The sequence below is a fragment of the Oxyura jamaicensis genome, chromosome 6 (genome assembly GCF_011077185.1).
Source record: "Oxyura jamaicensis isolate SHBP4307 breed ruddy duck chromosome 6, BPBGC_Ojam_1.0, whole genome shotgun sequence".
Classification (NCBI taxonomy): Eukaryota; Metazoa; Chordata; class Aves; order Anseriformes; family Anatidae; genus Oxyura; species Oxyura jamaicensis.
In genome coordinates, this window is record NC_048898.1 from 11,563,193 (window position 1) to 11,587,123 (window position 23,931).

Genomic DNA, 23,931 nt, shown 5'->3' on the forward strand with positions numbered 1-23,931 from the left:
TGCAGTAGCATGGTACTAAAATGAACGTTAGATAAGCTTAAAGGTAGGACTTAAAACCGTACTCTGGGAGTCCTTGAAGAACTTCCCAAGCTCAGAGAATACACCAGCTTCTCTGCACAGCTGGCTACACATTAAATTTTTATAAGAAAGAAAAATCAGTTCAATTTTTTTCTCTCCCTTTGAAATGGGCTACCTAAAGAGTAAAAAGAAAGTATAATCCAGAATATTTTGTACAACCTTCACAAGTTAAACATTTTCATACTTCTTTGGCTCTCTGAACGGCTGTCTCCACAACAAAACTATTGTTATCCACTGTTTCCCAATTTATCTTTGGCAGAGCTATTACCAGCAAACTACATAATTATTTTTATTTACATAATTTTAAATTACATATAAACAGCAGAGGTGAAACCATAAGCATTGCACTGGTAATGTTAGAGAAAACAAACAAACAAAAAAAAAAAAACAATGCAATTACTTGTCATGAACTGTGAGTAAAAATGCAAACATGAGTACATGGAAGATACACACAATGGCACCTAAGACTTAAGTTTGCTCTCAAGAGCATAAAAATGGGATCAAGGGGAAACTCTTCTTCCAAGTTTAAGTTATACCTAACCTACACATACACACACAGAGCCAACAGCTTTTTTGCAAAATTCTGAAGGCAGCAGTTGTTTGTTAAGCAGAGAATCTTAAATTATTTAGGAATGATACTCACATGACCTCAGTTGAACATTACAGGGGAAAAGAAATTACCAGCAAATTGAGTCTGGTTTCAACCCAGTATCATATAGGTATAAATGGATGCATTAGAATTTCGATATTATGAGTACACAGAATGTTATGAGATTAATTAAGGAAGTTCTGAAATGCTAAACATTCACATAGAAGCCTACAAACCCATTCAGCAGAAAGCTTTTGTGTGAGGGAACCTGAGCCCACATGGGATCTCCCATCAGAGATAGCAAATATTACCACAGTGTAATAATAATAATGAATTTTGGCTTGATGATAAAGAGTGAATTCATTCAGGAAAGAGACCAAGAAATTACTGATTTTTATCTGAACCACTGCCTCTTTGAGGATGAAGTATTAAAAATGGGTCTATCACAGTAACTATTTGATGGCATATATGGTGTAACAAAAATAAATTCCTCTGCTCTCCCAAATAATGATTGTTCAAAGCCTATCATGCTGAAAAAGATTTCAACCATCAGTTAATTTAACAGAATTGAAACTACCTGCTACAACTTCACTCATCTCAAGGAAGTTTAACTCCACACCATCAAACTAAGCTGGCCAGACATGATAAGGCATTCCCAAAGGAAGCAAATTACACTGTCTGTGCCTACCTCACAGAAAATCACTCAGTAGTTACCAGCATTCAGAAAGTATCTAACACTGCTCGGCCAGAAAGTTGCACTTACTGAGAGGTCTACCGGCAGTCTCAGCATGCCAAAACAGCTCAAGTAACAGAAGATCTCAAAGAAGCTCTGTTCTGAAGATTTGTTTCAGATCTATTGAGCAGCAGAAAAATATGAGATGCCTTCAGGCACAAACAGTTGATTTAGGCAAAGGAGTATGCTACTCTAGTGGCATCTGCTAGTACATCAAAGCTAGAGAATACAAAACTCCTGACCAGTAACAGGTGATCTTCATGCCTTTTAGTGGAAGACTTGCCAATAGCAAAATTGAGGCAATAGCCCACAGTACTGCCAACGCAGAAGCACATTCAGAGACATCCACTGGAGTTCCTTCTTCCACGGAAGTCCACTAGAAATAAGACAATACACTTACAAAGAAAGAATACTCAGTAATTGGCAATAAAATACTTTATTAGCTGACAGATTTGCAGTATGGATAGAAATATACTGAAATACAAAGTCCTCCAGGATATCATGTAGAAAAATCACAATCCATACTTCTACATCTTATTTACATACATTTGAAAATGTGTTCCAATACTTTGAAAAAGGTCATATTTGCATTTTTTCTTCTCTTAAAAGCACACTTAGTGTAGTCCAATGCCTTTGTTTCTTCAACAGAAAATTGCAGAACTACCATATTATTTCCATTTGCCCTGAAATCTGATGTTTTACACATCCTTCTCTCCCTCACTAGATCCTTTCAAGCTTGACTTCTGCAATTTTTTCTCCCTTTGTCCCAGTATTCGATAAATTTTCTTCTTAGCCTCCTTTTGCCTCTTCATTTTTTGTTCCTCCTCCTTCTGCTTAACTTTAAGATATTCTTTAACCTGCTGTCGATGTTTTACTCTGGCTTTCTTTATCTTGTAGTTATTCACTGTACTCAGAGCGCTGAGTAAGGCCGATATCTAAAACAGAAAAAAAAAAAAATCAATAGAAAGTTCTGTTTTGGAGCAAGAAACAGTTGAACTGCAACTGCCAACCATATAATGAATCAGAGATTCAGGACAAATTCCTAACAATTTTTACACCTGTTCCCTAATGCCGAACATGGTTTAATTTAATTTATCTTGTTGGGCAGTTAATCAAAAATCTAATTTTTGTGTACTCTGATTTTGGTTTGATACTATTTACAAGCTGTGCTTAACTGCTACTATAAAACACAAACTGAAGTTCAGATCTTCTTGCCTGTGAAAGCACTCTGCAATTCTCAATTTTTAAAGTAGAGTATTTGCTTCAAGTCCCATCTCGGTTAATAACACATAGTAATGACAAGACAAATACAAGACTGCAACCATCATTTTAAGTCACCCCCACTATGAGAGCTCCATATCCAACCAAAATACCTTGAAAATACTATGAAAAGGACAGAAGTCTCATTCAAGTTTCAGGGGACCTACTAGCTTAATAAACAGACACTATCCACTCAGAGCCATTTCTATTTATGTACCACGGGCCAAACAAAAAAAAAAATGCAGTGATAGTTTTTCAGTAGGAGCGTACGTATCTTTAGCACTAGCAATACATTCAAATGTGAAAACAATAGTTAGAAATAGTCTAAGCAACACATTTACCAGTAGGGAATCCTTGTTTCAGAATAAGTGATAATTACCTTCTTTTCATGAGGCTCCCTGATAACAGCTGGTCTCCACTGGTCTTTTGGAGTCTTGCCTTTCTTCTCAAGGTTCTTAGGCTTGTTCTTAAATGGCAGTGCTTTCTGCAGTGCTTTAGGAATGTGGAGCTTATTGAAATGTTTTTTCTCCCTCACGATAGGCTAGAAGAACGGATATAGAACATATGTAAGATGCGTGACCCTAAGAAGCTTTCATTGTATTTTCCAAAATTCAGGGGAATAAAAAAGAAAAAAGTTCTCCCTAGCACCAAGCTGTGAATGAAAACTTCACTCCTACTTTACCATTCCAATTATTTTATAAACTCTCATTGATCCAAAACAATTTGCTTTCCACTGCTTCACTCCTCTCTCATGCCAGGAAAGACTGTGTACTGTGCATAAAAATATTAAATCACATGTTCATACATATGCATATATGTGTTTACCCTGGTCTCGGTTTGCACAGGTCTAAGCCAGAGTGCAGATTAGACTGGCTTAAAAAAAAAAATGTATTAAATGTACCTTATAGAGGGAATCTTTGTTTTGCTTCAATTTGATGCCTCGCTCATGCCTCAGCTGGCCTGTTGTCTTCATTCCTCTCCAACTGTCTTTCTCACCCGCTGGCTTCAGCAAGGATGTTACAGGGTTATAAAATTTCGGGATAGAAACAGGATACCAAGTCCTCACAAAGACAATATCTGAAAGAAAAATATCACTTGGCTCTGACAACATAGTTTATCACATCTATATTTTAAGCAAATATTGTCTGAACAGAATATATAACTAACATCTAGACCGCATGCTAGTATTGTATTTGGCACATATACCAAATCTCTTCAAATTTAGGCGGAAGCAATGTAATTATTTGTACACCTGGATTCTGCAAAACACCACGAAGTCATGAGGACTGTATATTCCTGAAGAGCAGCCAAATGAATACCACCCTACTTATTCCTATTCAATTAAGGAACTAGTACAAGAGTTCACGTATCTATCTGTGCCTGTACTATGACCAATAAAGAGGATTTGCCTAACCTCTGCTTATTTTTTTTTATAAAAGAACTAACCTGCTTTTGTTTTGTACTGTCCATAATATTGCTGTGTTTAAGACAACAGAAGTCATATAAACCTAGATAAACACAACCTCACGTTCTCAACATCACAGCAAGACTCAGCAAACACAGGAGCTCACTAAGCCCTATTCCTTGCTTAATTTCCCCAAAACATTAGGGGGAAAAAAAAAATAACCAGTTAAAATGCCACACTTAATTTCTCAGGGAAAAAAAAAAAAAAAATCCTTCTAGCATTTGCATCACTAAATACGATTAACATTCATGGAGGAAAGCATACCATACTGTATGCATACTGTGTACACTTCAAAACACTCAGAGAAATAAATCTCCAAGACAAACCTTTTCATCTATATACTGTAAGACTCCCAAGTATAACTAAAAGAAATCCAACATAAATGTACTTCTTTTTTATTATTTCATTCTGCATCTCAGCAGATTTCATGCTTTGTGAATTCACATCTCAATTATCAGATTCCAGAGACTGAGACGCTGCATTTCAATCTGTGAAGCAGGATGAAAGTCGTGTGATAACAGCCCCTTATCAATCTTACATGGAAAGTGCAACTTACCGCTCATCAGCAACTTGTCTTCAAATGTTGCTCTAAAAGCACCTGCTGGAGCTCGGAGGGCCTTTTTGATTTGTCCTCGGATACCACTCACAGTACGAATTGCTGCACCTTCAAATTTAGCCACTTCCAACTGAGAGTTAAACATTCCCTGAAAGCGTGAATTACCCACCATTATTCAAGATGCTACGTTTATTTCTGTGACCTATGTAGGCCACAAAAACAGAAGTAATCTTCACAAGCATCTGATGAAGAAACAGGAAGAACAGAGGTCTTTATACTTGTGGTCTTTATACCACAAGTACTGATCATACCAAAAACCTACTGAACTGACTTGAATTTACTAGAAGATATCTCTTTTGAGTCATACATCAGAGGCAATGTTTTTAGCATTAAATACATACATTTGAAACTCTAAAATTGAGCATACTTGAGAGAATATGTCCAGTTCTCTTTTAGAAAGTGATTTGCTGGAAAATAGCAAACCTTAAAAGCAAGTAAGCTGCCTCAAATTGCTAGCTGTGAGACTAATACAGCTCTGCATGATTTGTGCTTCTCCTCGCATAAACCACAGGAAAATCCAGGAAAAATCTGTGCATGCTTAATACAAATACTTGAGTGCTTGGCTGTTCGAATCAGTCCTTAGTTGCTTAATGCCCCAAATGCAGAATAACCTAATTTTTTCCTCAGAGCCCAACTAATGAGAGCAGGAGGGTCAGTCAAAATTCACTTTTGCAACATTTCCTGCCCCAAACTTTTTTATAACTGTAGTTATGAAGTCCTAAAGCACTGCTAGAAGCCATTCTTGACCCCAGGGCTGAAATTCAGTGGGATCAAGCTGCTTGAATGACACTGTGGATAGGTTCACATTCTCCAGAGTTGTCTACCACTACAGCAAGCTAACCAGTGGGTTTGAGGAAGAAAGTAAAAATAAACTAAGAAGAACAAAACAAAACAGCAACAAAACCCATACCATGTGTCAGCCAGGTGACTGTTCCAGAAATCTTGTCTGGTTAACAATAGTAGTTGGTATTTGTTGTCTAGTACCTTTAGAGACACTATGCAATCATTATGGAGAACTTCTGCCTCGGGAAAGACAGATGAACATAGACCCAAGTTGCACTCCTTCCTAACAATGGTGAATAGTTTTATAGTACATACATACCTTAATAAAAGAAGTGTTCTTATAAATTTTGAATGGAAAGCCAGTTAGCTTTAATTTCTTCACAACAGTTATGGATTTGTCTAAATCAAGCACAACTCCTGTGGCAGCTATCCGGAAATCAGGCTGAAACACACAGAGATAAAAGACATGGCTGAACCACATTTATCGCATAGCAATACATATATTTACTAAATAGCGAAGAAACAATTTCATTGATACAATTATATTGCTTTTTAGTTTTGAATTCAGAATTTATAACATTTACAGGAATAGCTCAGGATGACAAATATAAACAGACTTCATACAGACTAGTTAAGATACCGCTGACACAACATTCCTGACATTCACTAATGAGATTCTCAGAGCTTCCATTCTAATTATCTTGGAAGCAACCTGCAAGTCCTTGTTATCTTTCTGTTTTTTCTCTGTAAAACAGAATCTTGCTCAAGATCTCAAAGGAAAAGAGTCATGCACTGCTGTAAATCATTATTATGTTGTAGACACATGACAAGAATAACCTTCTAATACTTGTAACACGATGTCTGTGCAACAGGACTTACACGAGGTATATTTAAGAAAGAGATAATCACTACTGTTATTCTCATTACAATGCCACTCAAAAAGCCATTGTATGCTGTCTGTAAACGTCGATCTCTATATGGGTAACATATGCAAAAAAAGATTGTATTTGATCAATACTGCTTGAACATTATTTAGAGGAATTCAAATACTCATAAAAACCCTAATGAGATACAGAAAAATCACACCAAGGACAAACTTTTTCAACAGAAATATCAGAATCTCTGAATTAAAAAAGGTTTTTAAAATATCTAAATACTGAGTGCCTGAAAAACAAGTAGGCATAAACCCTTCAATGGAAAATAGTAAAACAGTGTTTATCGTTTTCAGTATAGCAGAAAAAAATTGTTGTAAGAAAAAAAAAGACTCTATCTAGTTTCCTATCTCATCACAATACATCTTTCAAAAGATGAGTCCACCCACCTGCTAAGGTCCTACAACATCTCTGTTTTACAACATGTAAATCTTCCTCCCTGAATCCATTTATTATAAAAATATAAATCCTATGGAAAGCAGTAATTGGCACTTTGTTGTAACAGACCTACCGTTGTGCCACTGACAGACTGAACTGCCAAAAATCCTGTCCCCTGAGGAGTGATTGGCCCTACAAGAAAATTACATAAAAAAGCATGAAGGGCTTTTAATAAAGGGCTTTTTATACAACATATAGCTTCTACTTAAAGCTCAAAAAGCATAGAAACACCTGAATAATCACAACAAATAAAACCAAGGAGAGGTTAAATAAAATATTCAATCCATTACTCAGATAAACAGCCCCACTAAAGTTAAGGCAATTATTTGTGCACAAATTTACTTTCGTATGGAAGCATTTGTATGTCCAGCCCATGTGTGTGCAAGTGCTCGACTTCTCTGCACACAGCCAAACAAATCAGGTTCCTCCTTGACACAATACAACCAAGCAGAATGCTCACAATTTGATTAAAAGCCAAATAACCCACCTCCCTTCTTTCTCTTTTACCAACTGCCTGTTTTACTATACATTTTTTGATATTTTATATTCCACAGGGAACACAGTTTCTTAAAGATCTTTCGTTCCCGAAGTTCCCAGCTGTGTTTCCTTAAAATCTTTACAAAATTCTCAAGCTTTACAGGATATAAGTAATTCAAGACAGTAGCTCCATAATGCCCTCACCCCAAAAAGTTGCTCCACAATGCATATGTTGCGGTGTGTACTTTAGAAGTCTGTGACGCCCATTGTGATCTTCAATGTAGAACATCGGGATAGTCTGAAATCGCCTCCAACCTAATGACAGAATTAAAGGGTCACGTGTCTTAAGAATCTTCTTATACCATCGGTGCTTCTTCAGGCGCAACTAATCAGAAGAAAAGATCAACAATGTTATAACAAGATAATCACACTACTTTGGAAAGTCAAGCCTTAATTTTGAGGAATGATTGAAAGCAGCTTCCAACTACACTAGAATTTTCTTACTCAGAAAGCTTTTATCCTTGAATATTCATTAATGCTAGGTTGACTGGAAAGATAAAGCTAATCAGTATTTCACTTACTTCCAAATTGTGTTTGCATTCGTGTATTACAACAAATAAAACAAAAAACATATACAAACTAGTAACTTTTCTTCAGCCACCTGTTGATAGAACATGAACCTCATGCCTGTGATTTAGCAACCACAATTAGTGTACTTTAGTCCTGAGACCTATCTGCAGATCCCTATTATGAACGTTAAATAACAGTAACATTTTTCTTCCCGTTATCCATCTAAGCCTGTGAAACTCCAGTGTCTGCTATCATAGAGTTAATTGTATCAAAAGCAATTCCACTATTCAAGAGATTAAAACAAATACTTCTGTCTGATTACTATATCCTTAAGAAACAGAAAACAAAAAGCAACTCCAAACACCATAAAGCACGTCTGTACTGAAAGAAAATGTACTCACAGCTTTGGCTACATACCTGTACATATCCAACATTTCCTTCACTGTTGCCTAAACCTCCCAGGATAATAGGATAATGAGGGTCAAAATTCAGGACAAATTCACATGGGACATTCTCAATTTCTATTCGAACGTACATCCCAGGCCGAAAACCCTCATACTGCACTCTGGTTTCATCATCTTGATCTTCAAATTCAGCTCGATTAAGCTATGTGTCAAAGAGAAAGTCATCATGTGTTTTACAAAACTCAAGTATTAACAACTTGTTCATGAGGTGCCGGTTCTATTTAAAACATGCTAAGATTTATATAAATATCTCTTAAAAGATCTAATAGGTTTTGTGACTTTTTATTCAGAACCATAAATCCTCTCTGCCACCATGAAATCCTTCCAATTTGAAATCCCAAGTGGGCCTGTTAGTCTACTTGAAAGACAGCGCCCAAGAGAAGCAAATGACTGAGTCACTTCTGATACACCTTTCATAAAGGTGACTTTGGATTTTAAAGGTACAACTATCAAAAGTACATTTTTGATTTAGGAACCCAATTACCTTTTAAAGATAACATCCTGATCTGTAGGTGCCGCTTATAAGGGGACAGGGCTCCTATCTTACTCAGCAGCTTAAAAATATTTCTGTGTCCTCGGACACTCTGTATCCTCAAATGGGTCTTTTAAAGCTCTTCTGTGCCATATAAATGCAGATATTGTGTAAATATTTAACAAGATATCATTGTGAATAAGAAAAGCTTTACCATCCTACTTTAGCTCCTGATGTTCAGTGATCTTACAATGTAAGACGCAATGTTCAAGCAAACTAATTACCAGTTTCATTTTCCAAGGTACTAAGATACGGCACAAATCTTGGGGCCCAAGCTTATTTTTGAAGAAGTCTTTGAACATCCCCAGTGTGAGATGCTTGCCCTTCCATCCTGCAGTAGGAGCACAGCTAACTGCAGATATGTATTTCTTAAAAAGACCTCTAGTGAAACAATTGTAAATTATTTCATATAATTTTACTGGAATTACTTGTTTACTCTTCAAGTGTTCTTAGTAAGTATGTCACTACACCACAATCGCTTATGACACAGCCTAATACAAGAGGGTAACAATTAGTTTAATGACTATCTGTGGCAAGATTTTGTCAGAATAGAAGACAGTGAAATTATCAGGAATGTAATGTAATGTTCTTCCAAGCCAGCCAAAGAAATAAGCCAATTTTAAGTTCAGAGGATTTTATCTAGAAACAAGGCCTGGAACAAGATCAGTACCAAATTGCGACTAGTTACCCTCGACTCCTACTACATGTACTTGGCATCACCATCAACATTTTTTCTCAAAATAGCTTGACAGTTTGATGAGAAGACTACCACGCAAACTTACTCGTCTATCTTTAACACTGCAAAAAACACACCAAAGTAATACCAGGCAAATATCTGATGCAAGTTAGTATGAGAAGGACTTTTACTTCCTTCCACATATAAAGCTTCTTCTGGAAAGAGAAGGGCCTCAGGACTTCTCTCTCTTGTTTTTGTTGTTGTTTGGTTTATTTTTTAAGACCTGACATGCTAGTTCCACTACCAAGTAACAAATGGATTATTGTTAAAAACTTCTAAATAAGTCAAGATATGTCATGTAAACTTTATCTATTCAGTGATTTAGAATATAGTTAACTAAATAACTCAATTTAAATTAAACTTTCATTTGTTTGGTTTGTCATGCGTGTCTCCAGCAAAGTCCTTCAGGCAAAGTGTGTGCGGCATTTCTGAAAACACACAGTCAGATAAATTGCCAAGTTAACAGCTTGTACCTGGGCCTGTTTATGCATTTCTTCTTTAAGATCATCGAAGTATGTGGCATCCCCTTCATCATACTCTGCATCAAACATTTCTTTCAGCTTCCGTTTCTTGTCCAGACGCTCCTTTTTCTTTTCCTCTTCCTCAGCTTCTGGTTTGGACTTCTTTCCGTCATTGCCCTCTTCCTCATTTTCAGACTGATCAAAGATAATTTAGCAAATACGTAAAAGTGTTCACTGAAAACAAGCCATTCTGATCAACGTTTTTAATACATATTAAGAAATATTTTTTTCACAATGCAAGCGATTGCATTGACTTATTCATTTCTACCTAAAATGGAAATATTTTCTAAGTTACTCATAAAAGAACATATGACTTTGGCTATGACCAAGACATTCCATAATCTTATCATATCCCTTTTCACTAAAAGGCTTCTTGACTTAACATTTATTTTAACGTTGGGGAAAAGACCCTAAAATTGGCCTATTATTCTACATCGAAAACAAGCACATGTAGTAGAAGAGGAAAAAAAAACCTTGTTGGTAGCATTGACTCATACTGCTCTGAGGGAAGCACTCTAGCGGCCAGAGAGGAGTAAGCTTGTTCACAAACCATTTGAACGCTGCCAAAATGATGATGTTACCTTTATTTTATACCAATTGTAAAGACATCAAATTGTTCAGTCTAAAAATTTTTTGACTTTTCAATCTATATTATCACAGATGACTACAGCTCTGTTCTTGGGAGACATCCAAGTCACAGCAGAAAAGTGCTTCCACCAGCCTTTTTTATGCAGATGTAAGGAATCTAAGTTGCCATTGTTTGCTGTGTTTAAACAGAGCTCTATAATCTACCACAACAGATGACACAGTATGAACGCTTGTGATAACACTCGCTTTTAAGATATTTCTCTTATTACTTCAGATCCTCCAATTCTTGATTAAGCCTGACATCTACTGTTAAATAGCGAGATGACTTAATTAATCTACTCGATTTATTTTAAACAAATAAGATTTAATCTTAAAATGTATGATCTTTTTATAGGTTCCAGAGTCACATATCTTTTCTTCCTCGCTCATATTCATTTATTTCAAGTCACAAAAATGAAATGTATTGCATAGGTTGCCTACTAGTTGATCAGAAACTCACATATATACATTGCTCCAGAATACGCAAACACAGGTCATACCTCATCTCCTTCAGCAGCAGGCTTTCCTTTGTGCACAACACCTGTTTCAAGATCTTCAAAATCTCCATACAGTTCTTCTGCAACAAGAAACATCCAAGACATCTGACATCTAACCTATTATATTGTCCCATAGAATTCATCATACTTTCAGTGTTGTACTTAGAATTACTTTGTAGATTAGTTTCAGCCCAAACGTATTTCCTTCCTATCAAGTTTTAGAAATATGTTCTGTCTTCTCTATTCTCTCTATTATCAGCTGAACTCCACTGGATACTCCTTTTACGTTTTGATACCTATACTTTATGTTCAAATACAAAAATAAAGCTTAATCATTCTAAATGAACACACAGACGCTACCTCACAAAATTAACTTAATGTAACAGGAATGCTTTTAGTTAATACTCTAATGACTCAAGGCACCTAGCAGAGCCATTGAGCTTCTCTATTAACATAAATAAATAAATAAAGCAGACAATTTTTAAGTTTAAAGAATTCCTAAAACTATCAAACCTCAATCTGCAGAAACAGTATAGACATATTACTATTTTTTTAATGTTTTTCCAAACATTTATAAAACTACACACAAAAAATAATCTTAAAAAAATCTCAAGATAGATCTCATTTTGAGCCAAATGCAAGTGATGAGTTTGTCTTTCCATAACAGATAATTTATTTCCACCCAGACTATCCAAAGCAATAAAATGTAGATAAAAAGCTAAATTAACATAAACAATGAGAAGTTGGTATGAACAAGGGTTAAATAAGGACTTCATTTCCTAATTTAAAATATGCAGCCTCTTTTTCAGAGAGCAAATTTTCAAAATGTGCTACTTGCACATTTTTACAGCAACATTTAAATATATTCACATCTGTATACTACTTTATATTACAGTTTGAAGAAAATTTCAATATATAACTAGTGCAAAACGTTCTAAATGCATAACTATGAAGTCATATTTTTTCTTTTAAACTTCTTTATCCATTAGCCATTTTTAGAAATCTGACACATACCATCTTCCTCCAACAACTTTGCAGCATCTTTATCATCTTCCCACTTTCCTGTAACAAAGCAGTCTTTAATACTGCTCATAACCTGAAAAATAAGTGTTGATAAGAGGCTTTAACTATCCAGATCAACAACACAAACATTCTCTTATTCATTCACCTCTCCTCAACCAATTTCCCGTCTTAGAGATAATCTGATATTCTCACACACAGCTTCACATCAAGACATCATTACCAAAACTACATAATGCCTCAGCTGAAAGTAGGAATGAGAAACTACCTCAAATCTTGCCCAAATGTCTTTACACATCGTATTTCCACTCATGATTCCCGTTTTTGTTTTTTTTGTTTGTTTTTTACATAAACAGAAAACTATGGTCCATCAGATAATTGAGAGGCGAGCATTAAACTAACTTATTCTACCTAGCTTTCAATTCATGTGAGAACAGACCTTGAAACCTGTTAGATAGTAAATACATCTAATGACCGTAAGTAGCAGAATGTATGACACTCATTGTCCCTCGCATTGGTTTGTTTCAATGCCACTCCTCCATAACAACTTAGTAGTGCTTTTGAAGACATACCCAAGACATAACCATCATAAGATTGCAAAAACAATTATCTAAGTGCATTACCTCTTCTAAGTCCCAGTCCTGAGGCTTTTCTATCAGAAATTTGGAGCAGTCAAGAGCATTAGCTTTCTCTTTGGATTCTTTGTCTGGACGTCTGACTTGAAACAAACCTCCAAGTTCATCACCTGCATCCTCACTTCTATGTTCGTCATCCTCAACAGCTACATGAAACAGACAGTGATTACATCCTCCATAGTGCATGGATTACATTTGTCAACCACCTCTTTTCCACCTTGTTTCACAACACTTGCAGTAGTTTGAGGGGAAAAAAAAAAGCAAGCTAAAAGCACCTTATACCAAAAATATCAAAGACTGAAGAAAAAGTCATGGTTCTGATCTGGTGTAGAGTTGAACCAATACATAAACAAGGAACAAGTCAGGTAAGCAACAGCCAGGAAGATAACTATATGCTGTGACCATACTCAGCTTTAGTTGTGCAATTGTTCCATATTGAAACATAATATACTTCACAAATTCCATGTACTTACTTGAACAACCTGAAATCTAGTTCTATTTGCATAACAGGAATCATCACCAAAAATAATGTCCAATAAGTAAACAGAGTGTTCTCTCAATACCATGACTAGAAACAATACCAAAATGATCTGGCAGTAAAAGCAACACTAAGCTAGTCTAAATCAAGGATATTGGACTTGAAAAACTGTCAGTAAGTCTTTCAATTCCTGCACTGAGAGGTTTATGGAAGCCAAATTCTTACTGTATTCTATATAGCTTCTGCATAATGACTTTTGTACGTTCAGACTGGAAAAATTGAAAATTACATAGGACAAGTTATATAAAAAACTATTTTGTTTTCTTTTTAAGTCAGCTGGCTTATTTATTGTTTTTCCTTGACAAACACCCTTATCTCAGACACGATAACACTAAGAAATGTCTAAAAGAATATTCCACACTCCGTCACAGAGACGGAAATTACTGAAAACAGCCAATGAAAAGACATGACTTTATGAAAGGCATCTATCACCATAATGGATTTGTGTAATAACTACTATACAATTATAGAAGCAACTAAAATTTTGACGTCTTGGGGAAAATAGTTATTCCGTAAAACATGAGTAACAACCAAGCAGTCTGCCAAATGAGCTCAAAATGTTTTTATTGGAAAAGTAAAAACTGTCTTTATTAAAATTATCAGTGAAAATTAGTATTGGCAATTAAGAAACTCAATTAACTCCTCTGAAGCCTCCCTCTAAAAGTGCTCCAAGATTTAGACTTACGAACTTGGTGGCAGCTAAAAGCCTACTATATATTAAGATAGTGTAAGTTTCCAGACAAATCTGTACCTGTTCCATATACAAGTTTTCGAAGATTAGGGGTTGACTGTTGCTGCCTTAGAAAGGCCTGAGCTGCCTTCTGTGTGAGATCCTCTTTCCACTTCAGTGCACCTGAAAAGGGAAAAATGCACATTCCATCCCCAGAAAATGGCAAAACTTAGGAACTACATAAATGATTTAAATAAGGACATAGCCACCACAGGCTTAAGAAATGTAAACACAACCCACAGTTTATCTTTTTTTCATACTTCATATATACGTAGAAACCCAATATGGCTAACAGGTTTTACCTCCTCTTTTTTTTTTTTTCCCTCCTGATGAATGCTAATTGTAGAAGGACAAAAGTATATGAGATTATTAGCAATAATAACAAATCTGACTATTTTCACGACTATACTTTTCCTGTTCAAAGAGTCACAAAATGGTCGAGGCTGGAAGGGACCTCTTTAAGTTATCTTGTCCAGCCTCCCTGCTCAAGTAGGGTCACCTAGAGCAAGTTACCCAGGACCACCCAAATAGCTTTTGAGTATCTCTGAGAACGGAGATTCAACAGCCTCTCAGGGCAACATATTCAAATGCTCAGGTCAATGGTTAAAACATTTTAGTAATATTCCCCCCAAGAATGGTTTATTCTTTCTAAATGTAATAGAGCATCTTAATTTATTTTACACACATATCCAGAAAGATTAAAGATAAGAAGAAACGTATATAGAAACACTGAATTTTATAAAAACGAATCACCTCCATTTTTGAGCAAGGAAACCTGAGACCTGCTTACTACACTGCAAATCAAAGACTTAACACCAAATAATTTGAGGTTGGTCACTCAATACAATGCTGCCCCTCCAATACATATAATATTTAGTCGTTACAATATCTTTTATCAATGAACCCAATAAAAAATCTGCATTAGAAAAAATATAATATTCATAGCCTACCTGCAGTGTCAGCAGAAAAATCTGTTTTTTCTTCATACTCCTCTTCCTCTCTCAGTAGATTTTCAATATCATCATCTTCAGATTCTACAGCTTCAAGTTTATTCTGTTTAGGACTATCAGCTTTCTTTGTCCAAGTATGATGAAATTGTTTCTGATTTGACACTTCAGCTTCTAATTCATCATGTGATTGTTCTTCGTCATCTCCCTCATCAAGGGATTCAGCCTCAGATTCTGATGCCTCTTCTGCTGTGCAATTTCCCGAATCTGCTGTGAGCACTGTTTTCTTTTTCAGACTGCGAGCTGACAGTTGTGATCTCATTTCTCTATCTTCACTAGCTATTTCATATTTTTCAGACTCGGCAACTCCTTTGCTTACAGCCTCGAATTCGCTATCTGAGCTTTCATTCCTGTATGTCCCTTGCTCATCGTCCTCGTCTTCCTCCATCTCATTTTCTTCAGATGCAGTTTTTCCTTCTTCTTCTGAACTCATCTCAAGATCATCCTCACTATCTGCAAATGCTGGCAGTTCACTCATGGATTCTTCTTTAGCCACCTCTGTTTTCAGGCGCTTACCACTCCCAAGAGCCATCTCTTCCCCTAATAGCTCTTCGTCACTTTCTTCCTCCACATCTTCTTCATCATCACCATCACTTCCATCATCAGACATGGCTTCTTCTTCTTGGTTGTCTTCCACATCACTAACTGCATCATCATTTTCTTTCTTCTCTTCTTCATCAAATAATGCCTTCCGACGTACTCTTCCAGTCTTCAAATCAATCTGCCTCTCTTCTTTTGGCATCACAAACCTGTTTTTTCAAAGATCACATTTGGGGGGAAGAGAGTCAAGTGCAAGGAAATTTTAGTGAAACAATTAAGCTTCATGGTAATATCTTAAAGCCTTTTTGTAGGAGGAATATCAAAAACACAGAGAGGTTATGGAAAACACTAGAAAGGCAACAGACTTATTTAAGTATGGTAAGCCTCTTACCATACTACACTACATTATAGGCATACATAATTCTAAAAATTTTCTTACTTTTCCATTGAATGAAAATGGGTTATACAAAGAATTTCACTGAAGATTGTGACTACTGTTCTCCAAAGCTCTGACGAAAAACACAGTTGCACTTCTTAAGGCTGTAACAGCAAGCAATTTCTGGATGGCAGAATTATACTGCTTACAAAACTTTAATAGCAATTATTTTTCAAAATATGTACTTGGCATAAGAAGTCTTAGAAGAAGAAATAGGCTATGAGCCATTCTACTAATTGTGCTCAATTAAGAATTTTTCCTAAGTTAAAACATAAAACCAAAGATTCTTTAATGTTCAAGCACTACTCAAAATTCAAAACTTACTCTTGTCCTACATCTTCTGAACCTAATGGTCTAGAGTCCATGAAGAGAGAAACCTTGCTTGATGCCATCTTAACATCAATGGCTGAATGAGTGGAGATGAGGCTCTGAACTAGTTCATGATTTGGTCTCACTTCCTCCTGGAAAACAAACATTGTTTTACATTTAAATTAAGATGAATAAATAAACATCTAACGAAGTCATTAATCTGCCTAAAACAGTAGGAATATGCATTTGTGAAGAAAAAAATTCCAAAGCATTTTCAATAAACATTTTCTCAGCATAGCAAGGTCCCACCTCTTTCAAGAATGCACGTAATATTAACCCATGAAAAATGAAAGACGGCCTCCTTCACAGTATGTAACCACTGTGGTAAACGTAAGCGATCCTACATATTATCAACCTAAACGTATTTAACATTTAGCAGAATATAGAGGAAAGCAGCTGAAGTCAATTGTTGCATATGCAAATATATGCCAACTCTCCCTTTGACGAGTCAAATCCTGTAAATGCTTTCCTGCAAGTACCCTACTTTACAAAGTAACAATAATAATATCCCAGCACCCGGAGCTTCCATAAATCTTAAGTCAATGTTTTGAAAGTTTCCAAAACTAACTTCAATTACTTATTAGTAATTGATCTTTCAAATGTTTTGCACAACATTTTACTAAGAAAAAAACACTAGAGCAGAGAAAGAAGTTAAACAATATATAGGGATTTTTTTTCTTTTTAAGAAGCTTATTGTTAAGCACTTCATTTTGACTCTAAAGGTGAAAACTACATTCTGTAAGAGAGGAGAATTCTTATCAACAACATTCCTTTACCTCTTCGTTTTTATGAGCATGGCTTCCACCAAGGTCAATATAAACAGCGTCTTTATCATACACAATACCGCCCACTCCTGAGAGAGGGGCATAGATTAGCTTCTCTTTCTCACTTAATGAACGCTTCTTCTGCTGTTCAGGTAAGGCACAGGGGTCTGGTAGGAAACTCACATCACTCACAGTGAAGTCCCCTACACCTGGAGTGACAGACAGTGAAGCAATAAGGCTTTCATAAAGTTTTAGTTCTAAGATGTGTACAGTTCATTACAAAGAGGTAAAGAAATATTACAGCATTCAGTAATTTGTCAACAACAAGCTTTGTATCAAATATCTGATTTTTTTGTTTACCACTGAACTTAGAGAAGCTTACATATGTTCACCAGAATATTGAAAAGCTTTGTGTTTGTCTATTTTTAATACAAAATTAAGAAATTTAAGCTTTTAAAACATGCACTTAAATACTGAATTTATTCAATGAGTATATTTTTACATAAGCCAAATTTTATTTTCACTAGTGCTATTTTACACTACAAGCATCTTTTAAAGCAAAACACCACTGAAGATGTTCAGATGCTGCCCGTTATGTGTTTAACACTCCAAGGGAACTGCAGAATTAAAAGCAAAACTATTTACAATTATGTATTTCTACAGAAATGTTATAAAAAATAAGTTCCAAAAGCATAGAAAGGTGAAAAATTTTACAATGTCCTGTTTAAAGATGCAAATAAATTCACAATAATGTCAGCTACATAGATCAGCACAAACACAGTTTTAAGAATCCGATAAATTACCTGGCATATGAATTTGGCTTTTATTTTTTAGGTGTGCTCCTCTTAAGTAGCCATAAACAGATACCTTCCTGTCACATTTGGGATTGATTCGGACATCCTCTGGGTTTGTCAAATCTTCCATTCTACCCAACATTAAAAAAAAAAAAAAAAAAGTAAGAGAATAGAACTGAGGCACCAGTAAGTCATGTTTCGCAAACCCTAAAAATCAATCTGGTATAAGATAAATATCATGAAGAAAAATATATATATATATATTTTACAGTTTTATTTTAAAAGTTGCATCATCATGTCTAACAATGTATTTCCAGAAGACTTACTGACGTTTCCCTGAACATCTACCTCCTGCTTAACATTTTTATCATTATTTATATGCTTTCCACACACAACACTCCTCAAATCAATTTTGCTAGTAGAGGGAAAACAGGTTACCACCGTAAGAATCTGAAAGATGTATTCCCTTCAGCCGTGTAGTACCTTCTTTTCCTTAATAATGTCAGTGAGCAATACAAAAAAATACTATAGGGACAGGCACAGGAAAAGATAGACTGATTTCAGGCAGATGGGATGGAAACTGCTTCCACTGCTGCTTTCTATACTGCACAAAGGAGGGAACAAAAACACCAAGGAGGGGACACTTACTCTGGCTGTAGATGAGCTTATAACTCAGCCAGAAAGCAAAATAATGGAAACAGAGTAACCTAGAACAATGAGACTGAAAGATTACAGAATATTTTTCTTCTCTTTTTCCCTGTCTTTGCTTTGTGTATTTCACAGGACTTTGCATGATACTTACCTACTTTTCTAATATTTTTTTCTAACATTTCAGTAAGAAATTCTTTCAATTCTTTAAAGAATTTCAGTAAGAATTTTGTAAGAGTTTAATCATAACTGTAACCATTCTGGCAATAAAACATGAAAGGAGAAGTAATTTCTCTGGCAGGCACAGCCATCATCAAGATCACTTTCATGTTGCGCATGAACTAATTCACCAGCCCTTGTTAAACTGCTGGAGTGCTTTTACTTTTCTAGAGATTTAATAAAATCATAAACAGAAAGGATCCTCTAATATTTTTTTCCTCGGTTTCAAAAGAAATTTACTACATACCAAAGGCCAGGCAATATGATCCAATTCAAGTAGAAAATGAATGGCTAAACTCACGGACGCAAACTTAAAAGTATGTTTTAATTTCCCCCAAGCCATCAAGATAATTACTAAATACCCATTACAGACATAAAGCTTACTGGTTCTAATAATATAGCCTTTTTAACTGCAAAGGTGTTTTCAATGCTGACACTGCAGATCAGAGAAAAGCACACACCTGTCCACAAGAACATATGGGTGAGAAGTTTGCCAAGTAAGGGGTCGGAATTTCATAACAGAGATAAAACGCCCCAAGTTGTGAATTTCCTGCTTTTGATATTCTCCATGAACCATCCCAGACAGATAGAACAGCTTAGCACCCTAAACACAGTAAAAAGACATAAAAACATTAAATATCATTTTAATACCTGCAAAACTGAAAGAGCTAATGGAATTCTAATTTGTAAATCATAAACATACATTGCAATTTAAAATGGATTCCAAAAGATCAAATTACTTAGCTTATTTCAACATGAAAACTGCCCCCTAAACCTTAGGAGAAAATAATTCACAGTGAAAAAAATGGTGCAAAGGTTCGATTTGTGTCTGAAATTGAACAAGCATATTCCTCTTGCATAATACCTGCTAACAGACCTTTTTACTAGTACAACACATTAGTAGCTTGGGACACAGAATAATTATCCAAGTATTTCAGTAAGTAGAAGATCACATTATTTGATATAGTATCAAAATTGTTCATTTAGAATATTATTAAACAGATTTTAACAATGCCATTTTTTTTAAAGTATTGTCTTAGTCTTAATTCAGTCTAATTTAAATCAAAATATACGGAAAATGAATGTTGGCTGTCATACCGGATATACTTCAGTCCAGAATCTGTGCTTTAACTTCTTTTTTGTCTTCTTTAATTGTTTGTTGTTCTTGAACGTATCCAGGTGGGTAAGAATTCCCATAATTTTCGGAAAGCCATGTACCTGACAAATGTTCAGGAATTCAAATGTTTCCATCTCGAATCCAAAGCTGGCATCAATGAGCATCAGAACCTGAAGACACAAGATCATCGTTTCACTGGAAGACCACTATGATGCCTATACAAGCTAGACCAAGCCTTTAAAGTCATAAGCTTCTTCAGAACAAAAATCTTGCAAAAGTTTTGTTATTTATTTTCATATAACCTGAAAATCAACTTGGCCTTTTTAATTACAGTATGCTTCAGAAGTTACTTCAGTTTAGGAAATCAAATCTGCTTTTCCAGTCAATCAAATCTTAGCACAGATCTCATTTGCACACTCTCTCAAACAGAACTACAGAAGAACACAGCTGCCCTATGAATACAGTAATATACACTATTATATTAAGGCCCGAACAGGTATTTACTTGGCAAAGTTTAAAAATGAAAAATTGAAAACCCTCCAATATTTTCAGGAATGACTGATAAAAATAACAAACCTCCTCAGTTTTGGGTGTCTTTGGCTTAGATTGATTAAGGCCTCTGAGGCAAAGTGTTTTGGTAAAGCAAGACAACAAGCTTTCTGCACACACTGCAGTATTGTTATGCATCGCTAAAATACACTGACACAGGAAAATGGCACCCAAAGTAGCATGAAAATGGAAGCAAAGCCACGTTGGGTCCTCAGCAATGAAGAACTTAAAATGCATGGCAACTGATGAAAAAGGTCGGCAAGTTATGATGTCATTTCAGCCTCCTAACAATAAGCCCAAATAAAGTTGCAGCGTCACTGTGTGCATTCAGTATCTGAAACATGTCACATCTACTTACTGACTGATTTTTGCAGATTTTTTTAAATACATCTCACTTCCTCAAGTAGAAAACATGCAGGTACAACAGTATCTGGACTACTGCGTGCACTTTAACTCAGTCAATATTTAGCTAAGGATCTCAAGCCCTAATCGGCTACGAACACTATATTCTAAACGCACACGTAAAGTAGAATTCTAAGCAGATACGTGGACTGTGCATCGGGTCCTCAATACAAACAGATTTTATCCACCGTAGTAAAAGTTACGAAGGTGATAACGTTTCACTGAAATCAATCACATGGATGCACAGCAGCCTTCAAAGACAGACATCAGACTGCAAAGAAGACACTCTTCGTGCAGTCTAGTAGAAAGTAGTACTTTCAATATGAATTATAATAAAAATTACCATCTATTGTTAACTTACCAAATCAGCAACTTTAGCCAGGTCAATCATTGTGTTAATGTCACATCCACATTCAATAATAGTTAGCCTGCGTTTTTTACCTGAAAACAAGATTAATAAGAACCAAAAACTGAAACAGAAAGAAAATTAATTACTCCACAGCTTGCTTTTCAATTTATACTCCTTCAGTTCCTAAACAGTATCTGGGACTCACATTCTTCTCTAGCATATAGACTGTCAAATATGTGTGATTGTACAAGTGCCTGTTAACAAACACTTTTATTTCTGCTAAATTTTAACCGTTTGGTTTAAAATTATCAGGTTGAGTACATGGTTTCAAAGAAGTTGCTTGGCCTTTTCCAAAAAACAACGCTAACAGCAACAGTTTGTTTTTTTTACTTTGTAGAAAACCTCTGCTTATCCTTAGTAACCCAGAGTTAGTACCAAGGACTTCATTTTATAGATACTTTTGGTCCTTTTGGTATTATCAGGAAAAATACACCCTGATGAAGATTTAAAAAAAAAAAAAAAAAAAAAAAAAAAAAAGTAGAGGGCAAGAAAGATTTCTTAACATGCAGCTCAATTAGAAGAAAGTACCAGGAATTAATTTGACTTGACTAACCAACTAACCAGAATTATCTAATGAAACTTCAGACAACAAGAATGACAACTTTAAATAACTATTGTCTAAAGTTATCAAAGTTCAGTCCCTGCATCCCAGTAGACCAACCAAAAAATCCAATTTAGCACATTTTCCCTTTCAATTTTTTCCTCTTCCACATTTGTCAATTATTCCTTGCAAAAAGCAGATCACAGAATCATAGAATGATTCGTGTTAGAGAAGATCCCAAAAGGATCTAGTCCAGCCTTTAACCTAGTACTGACAAGTCCACCACTAAATCATGCTACTGAGTTCTACATCTATAACTTTTTTGAAGGCCTCCAGGGACGGTGACTCAACCACTTCCCCAGGCAGCCTGTTCCATGCTGCACAGATTTATTAATTTAAATCTCTAGAGACTACCTACACCAAACACAGTTGTCTGGGTCCAAGCAAGATCTCCCTTAAAAATACTTTTGCTGAGATATTCCTCCTAGGACCTCGATGATCCAACTGGTAATATCCAAGAAATGAAAAGAACAGGCTAGGCCAAGTGGAAATTGGGACTGAAAACTTCACAAAAAGAGAAAAGGAAATGACTAAGGGATGAGATGGAGAAACGTAACTGGAAATAGCTAAGCAAATTAACTCTTGGTCTAAGAAAGAAAGGGAAACAAAGATGGGATTTTAACACTGGGAACCTGAAAGAACAAGATATGCATGTAGAGGCTAAGATAAAGCTAGAGAAAAACAGTTCAAAAGGAAAAAGAGAACCCAAGAGAAAACAAAAACTAGGAAAAATATTTGGGGATTTTGAGGGAAAAAAAAAAAAAAAAAACACAGACAAAAGGCCAGAAAGAAAAAACAGAACTGAGATCTCAGCAGGGTGGAAAGAACAAGTTTAGAAGGGTAAAAGCCCTAGTCTTGCTATTCTGTTACTGTTAAAGAGTATGCCTGATAACACACCCAAATGATTTCTGTGACCAAACGTGACCAAAAATTATGAGAACATGAACTAGCTCTAAAATCAAGACAACTAAAGAGTGTAAAATAGGCATTTCCTTTTCTCGTATCTTTGTTCTCACCTGAAACAATAGTAACAGGACCCCGGATTTCAACCAATTTTTGCCTTGTGAAGTTCTTAATGAGACATTTTATTAAGGTGCTCTTTCCAACCTTGGGAGGGCCAACGACAACCACCACCACAGGAGGTGGCTCTAAAGGAGTACGGTCAACCACGGGGATGTGATGTTTTTTAGTCTTCAAATCCTGAGTTCTGAGAAGAAATTTGTAACAAACAAAAAGAACCTACAAATCAGTAATGTTTCTTTCTCAAAATCTTCAGCAGATGCAAAAATCCAACCATGAAGTTTCAGCAAGCGCCTGGATGCTAACATCTATGTGGAACTCCAACAATCTAAAGAGCTACAAGGTATTTTTTTTTTCCTTAAGAACAGCATACCTGCAGCACATAACACAGATGCAGAAAGCACTGCACTGGCGACACCATGTAAGTTACAACACAACCTTGTAAATAATGAAAGCTTCGTGAGCATGCCAGTGAAAGTTGCACTATGTGCATTTCTACACAAAGGAGTAAAGAAACCCCATTAAACGTCTGTTCATCTGCCTGACTCTGCACGTTGTATAACGTATATATATCCCTGTTCCTTACCTATGGAAAGTTCTGGCCATCCGCACCGCGGACTGGACCGTGAAGGCTTTGGGGTTTCTTTTGCGAGCATCCTCCTCGTCTCCTATTCCTAGATCATTGAGGTAACGTTTCCTTTTCTTCTCCGCCTTCGGCCCACTGTGCTTCGCACGGTGCTTTTTCTTCTCCTTCTCCTTCTCCTCCATCTTACTCGTTCAGCAGCAGCGCACAGCCAGCCAGCAGCAGGCGGACG

General features: G+C 35.9%; 1 protein-coding gene across 1 annotated transcript; it reads right to left on the reverse strand.

The window, feature by feature from the left end:
- Positions 1-1,819: 1,819 nt before the first annotated feature.
- On the reverse strand, positions 1,820-23,931 carry BMS1 (BMS1 ribosome biogenesis factor). Its single transcript, XM_035329794.1, has 22 exons — positions 23,703-23,931; positions 23,113-23,303; positions 21,448-21,527; positions 20,117-20,305; positions 19,480-19,622; positions 18,161-18,282; positions 17,370-17,566; positions 16,549-16,685; positions 15,192-15,997; positions 14,263-14,364; positions 12,962-13,119; positions 12,333-12,414; positions 11,322-11,398; positions 10,147-10,329; positions 8,359-8,547; positions 7,576-7,756; positions 6,968-7,026; positions 5,844-5,966; positions 4,682-4,829; positions 3,562-3,737; positions 3,040-3,201; positions 1,820-2,335 (listed from the first exon to the last, which is right to left on the reverse strand). Exons 1-22 carry the CDS (start codon positions 23,882-23,884, stop codon positions 2,099-2,101), a joined length of 3,924 nt encoding a protein of 1,307 aa, XP_035185685.1. The 5' UTR covers positions 23,885-23,931; the 3' UTR covers positions 1,820-2,098.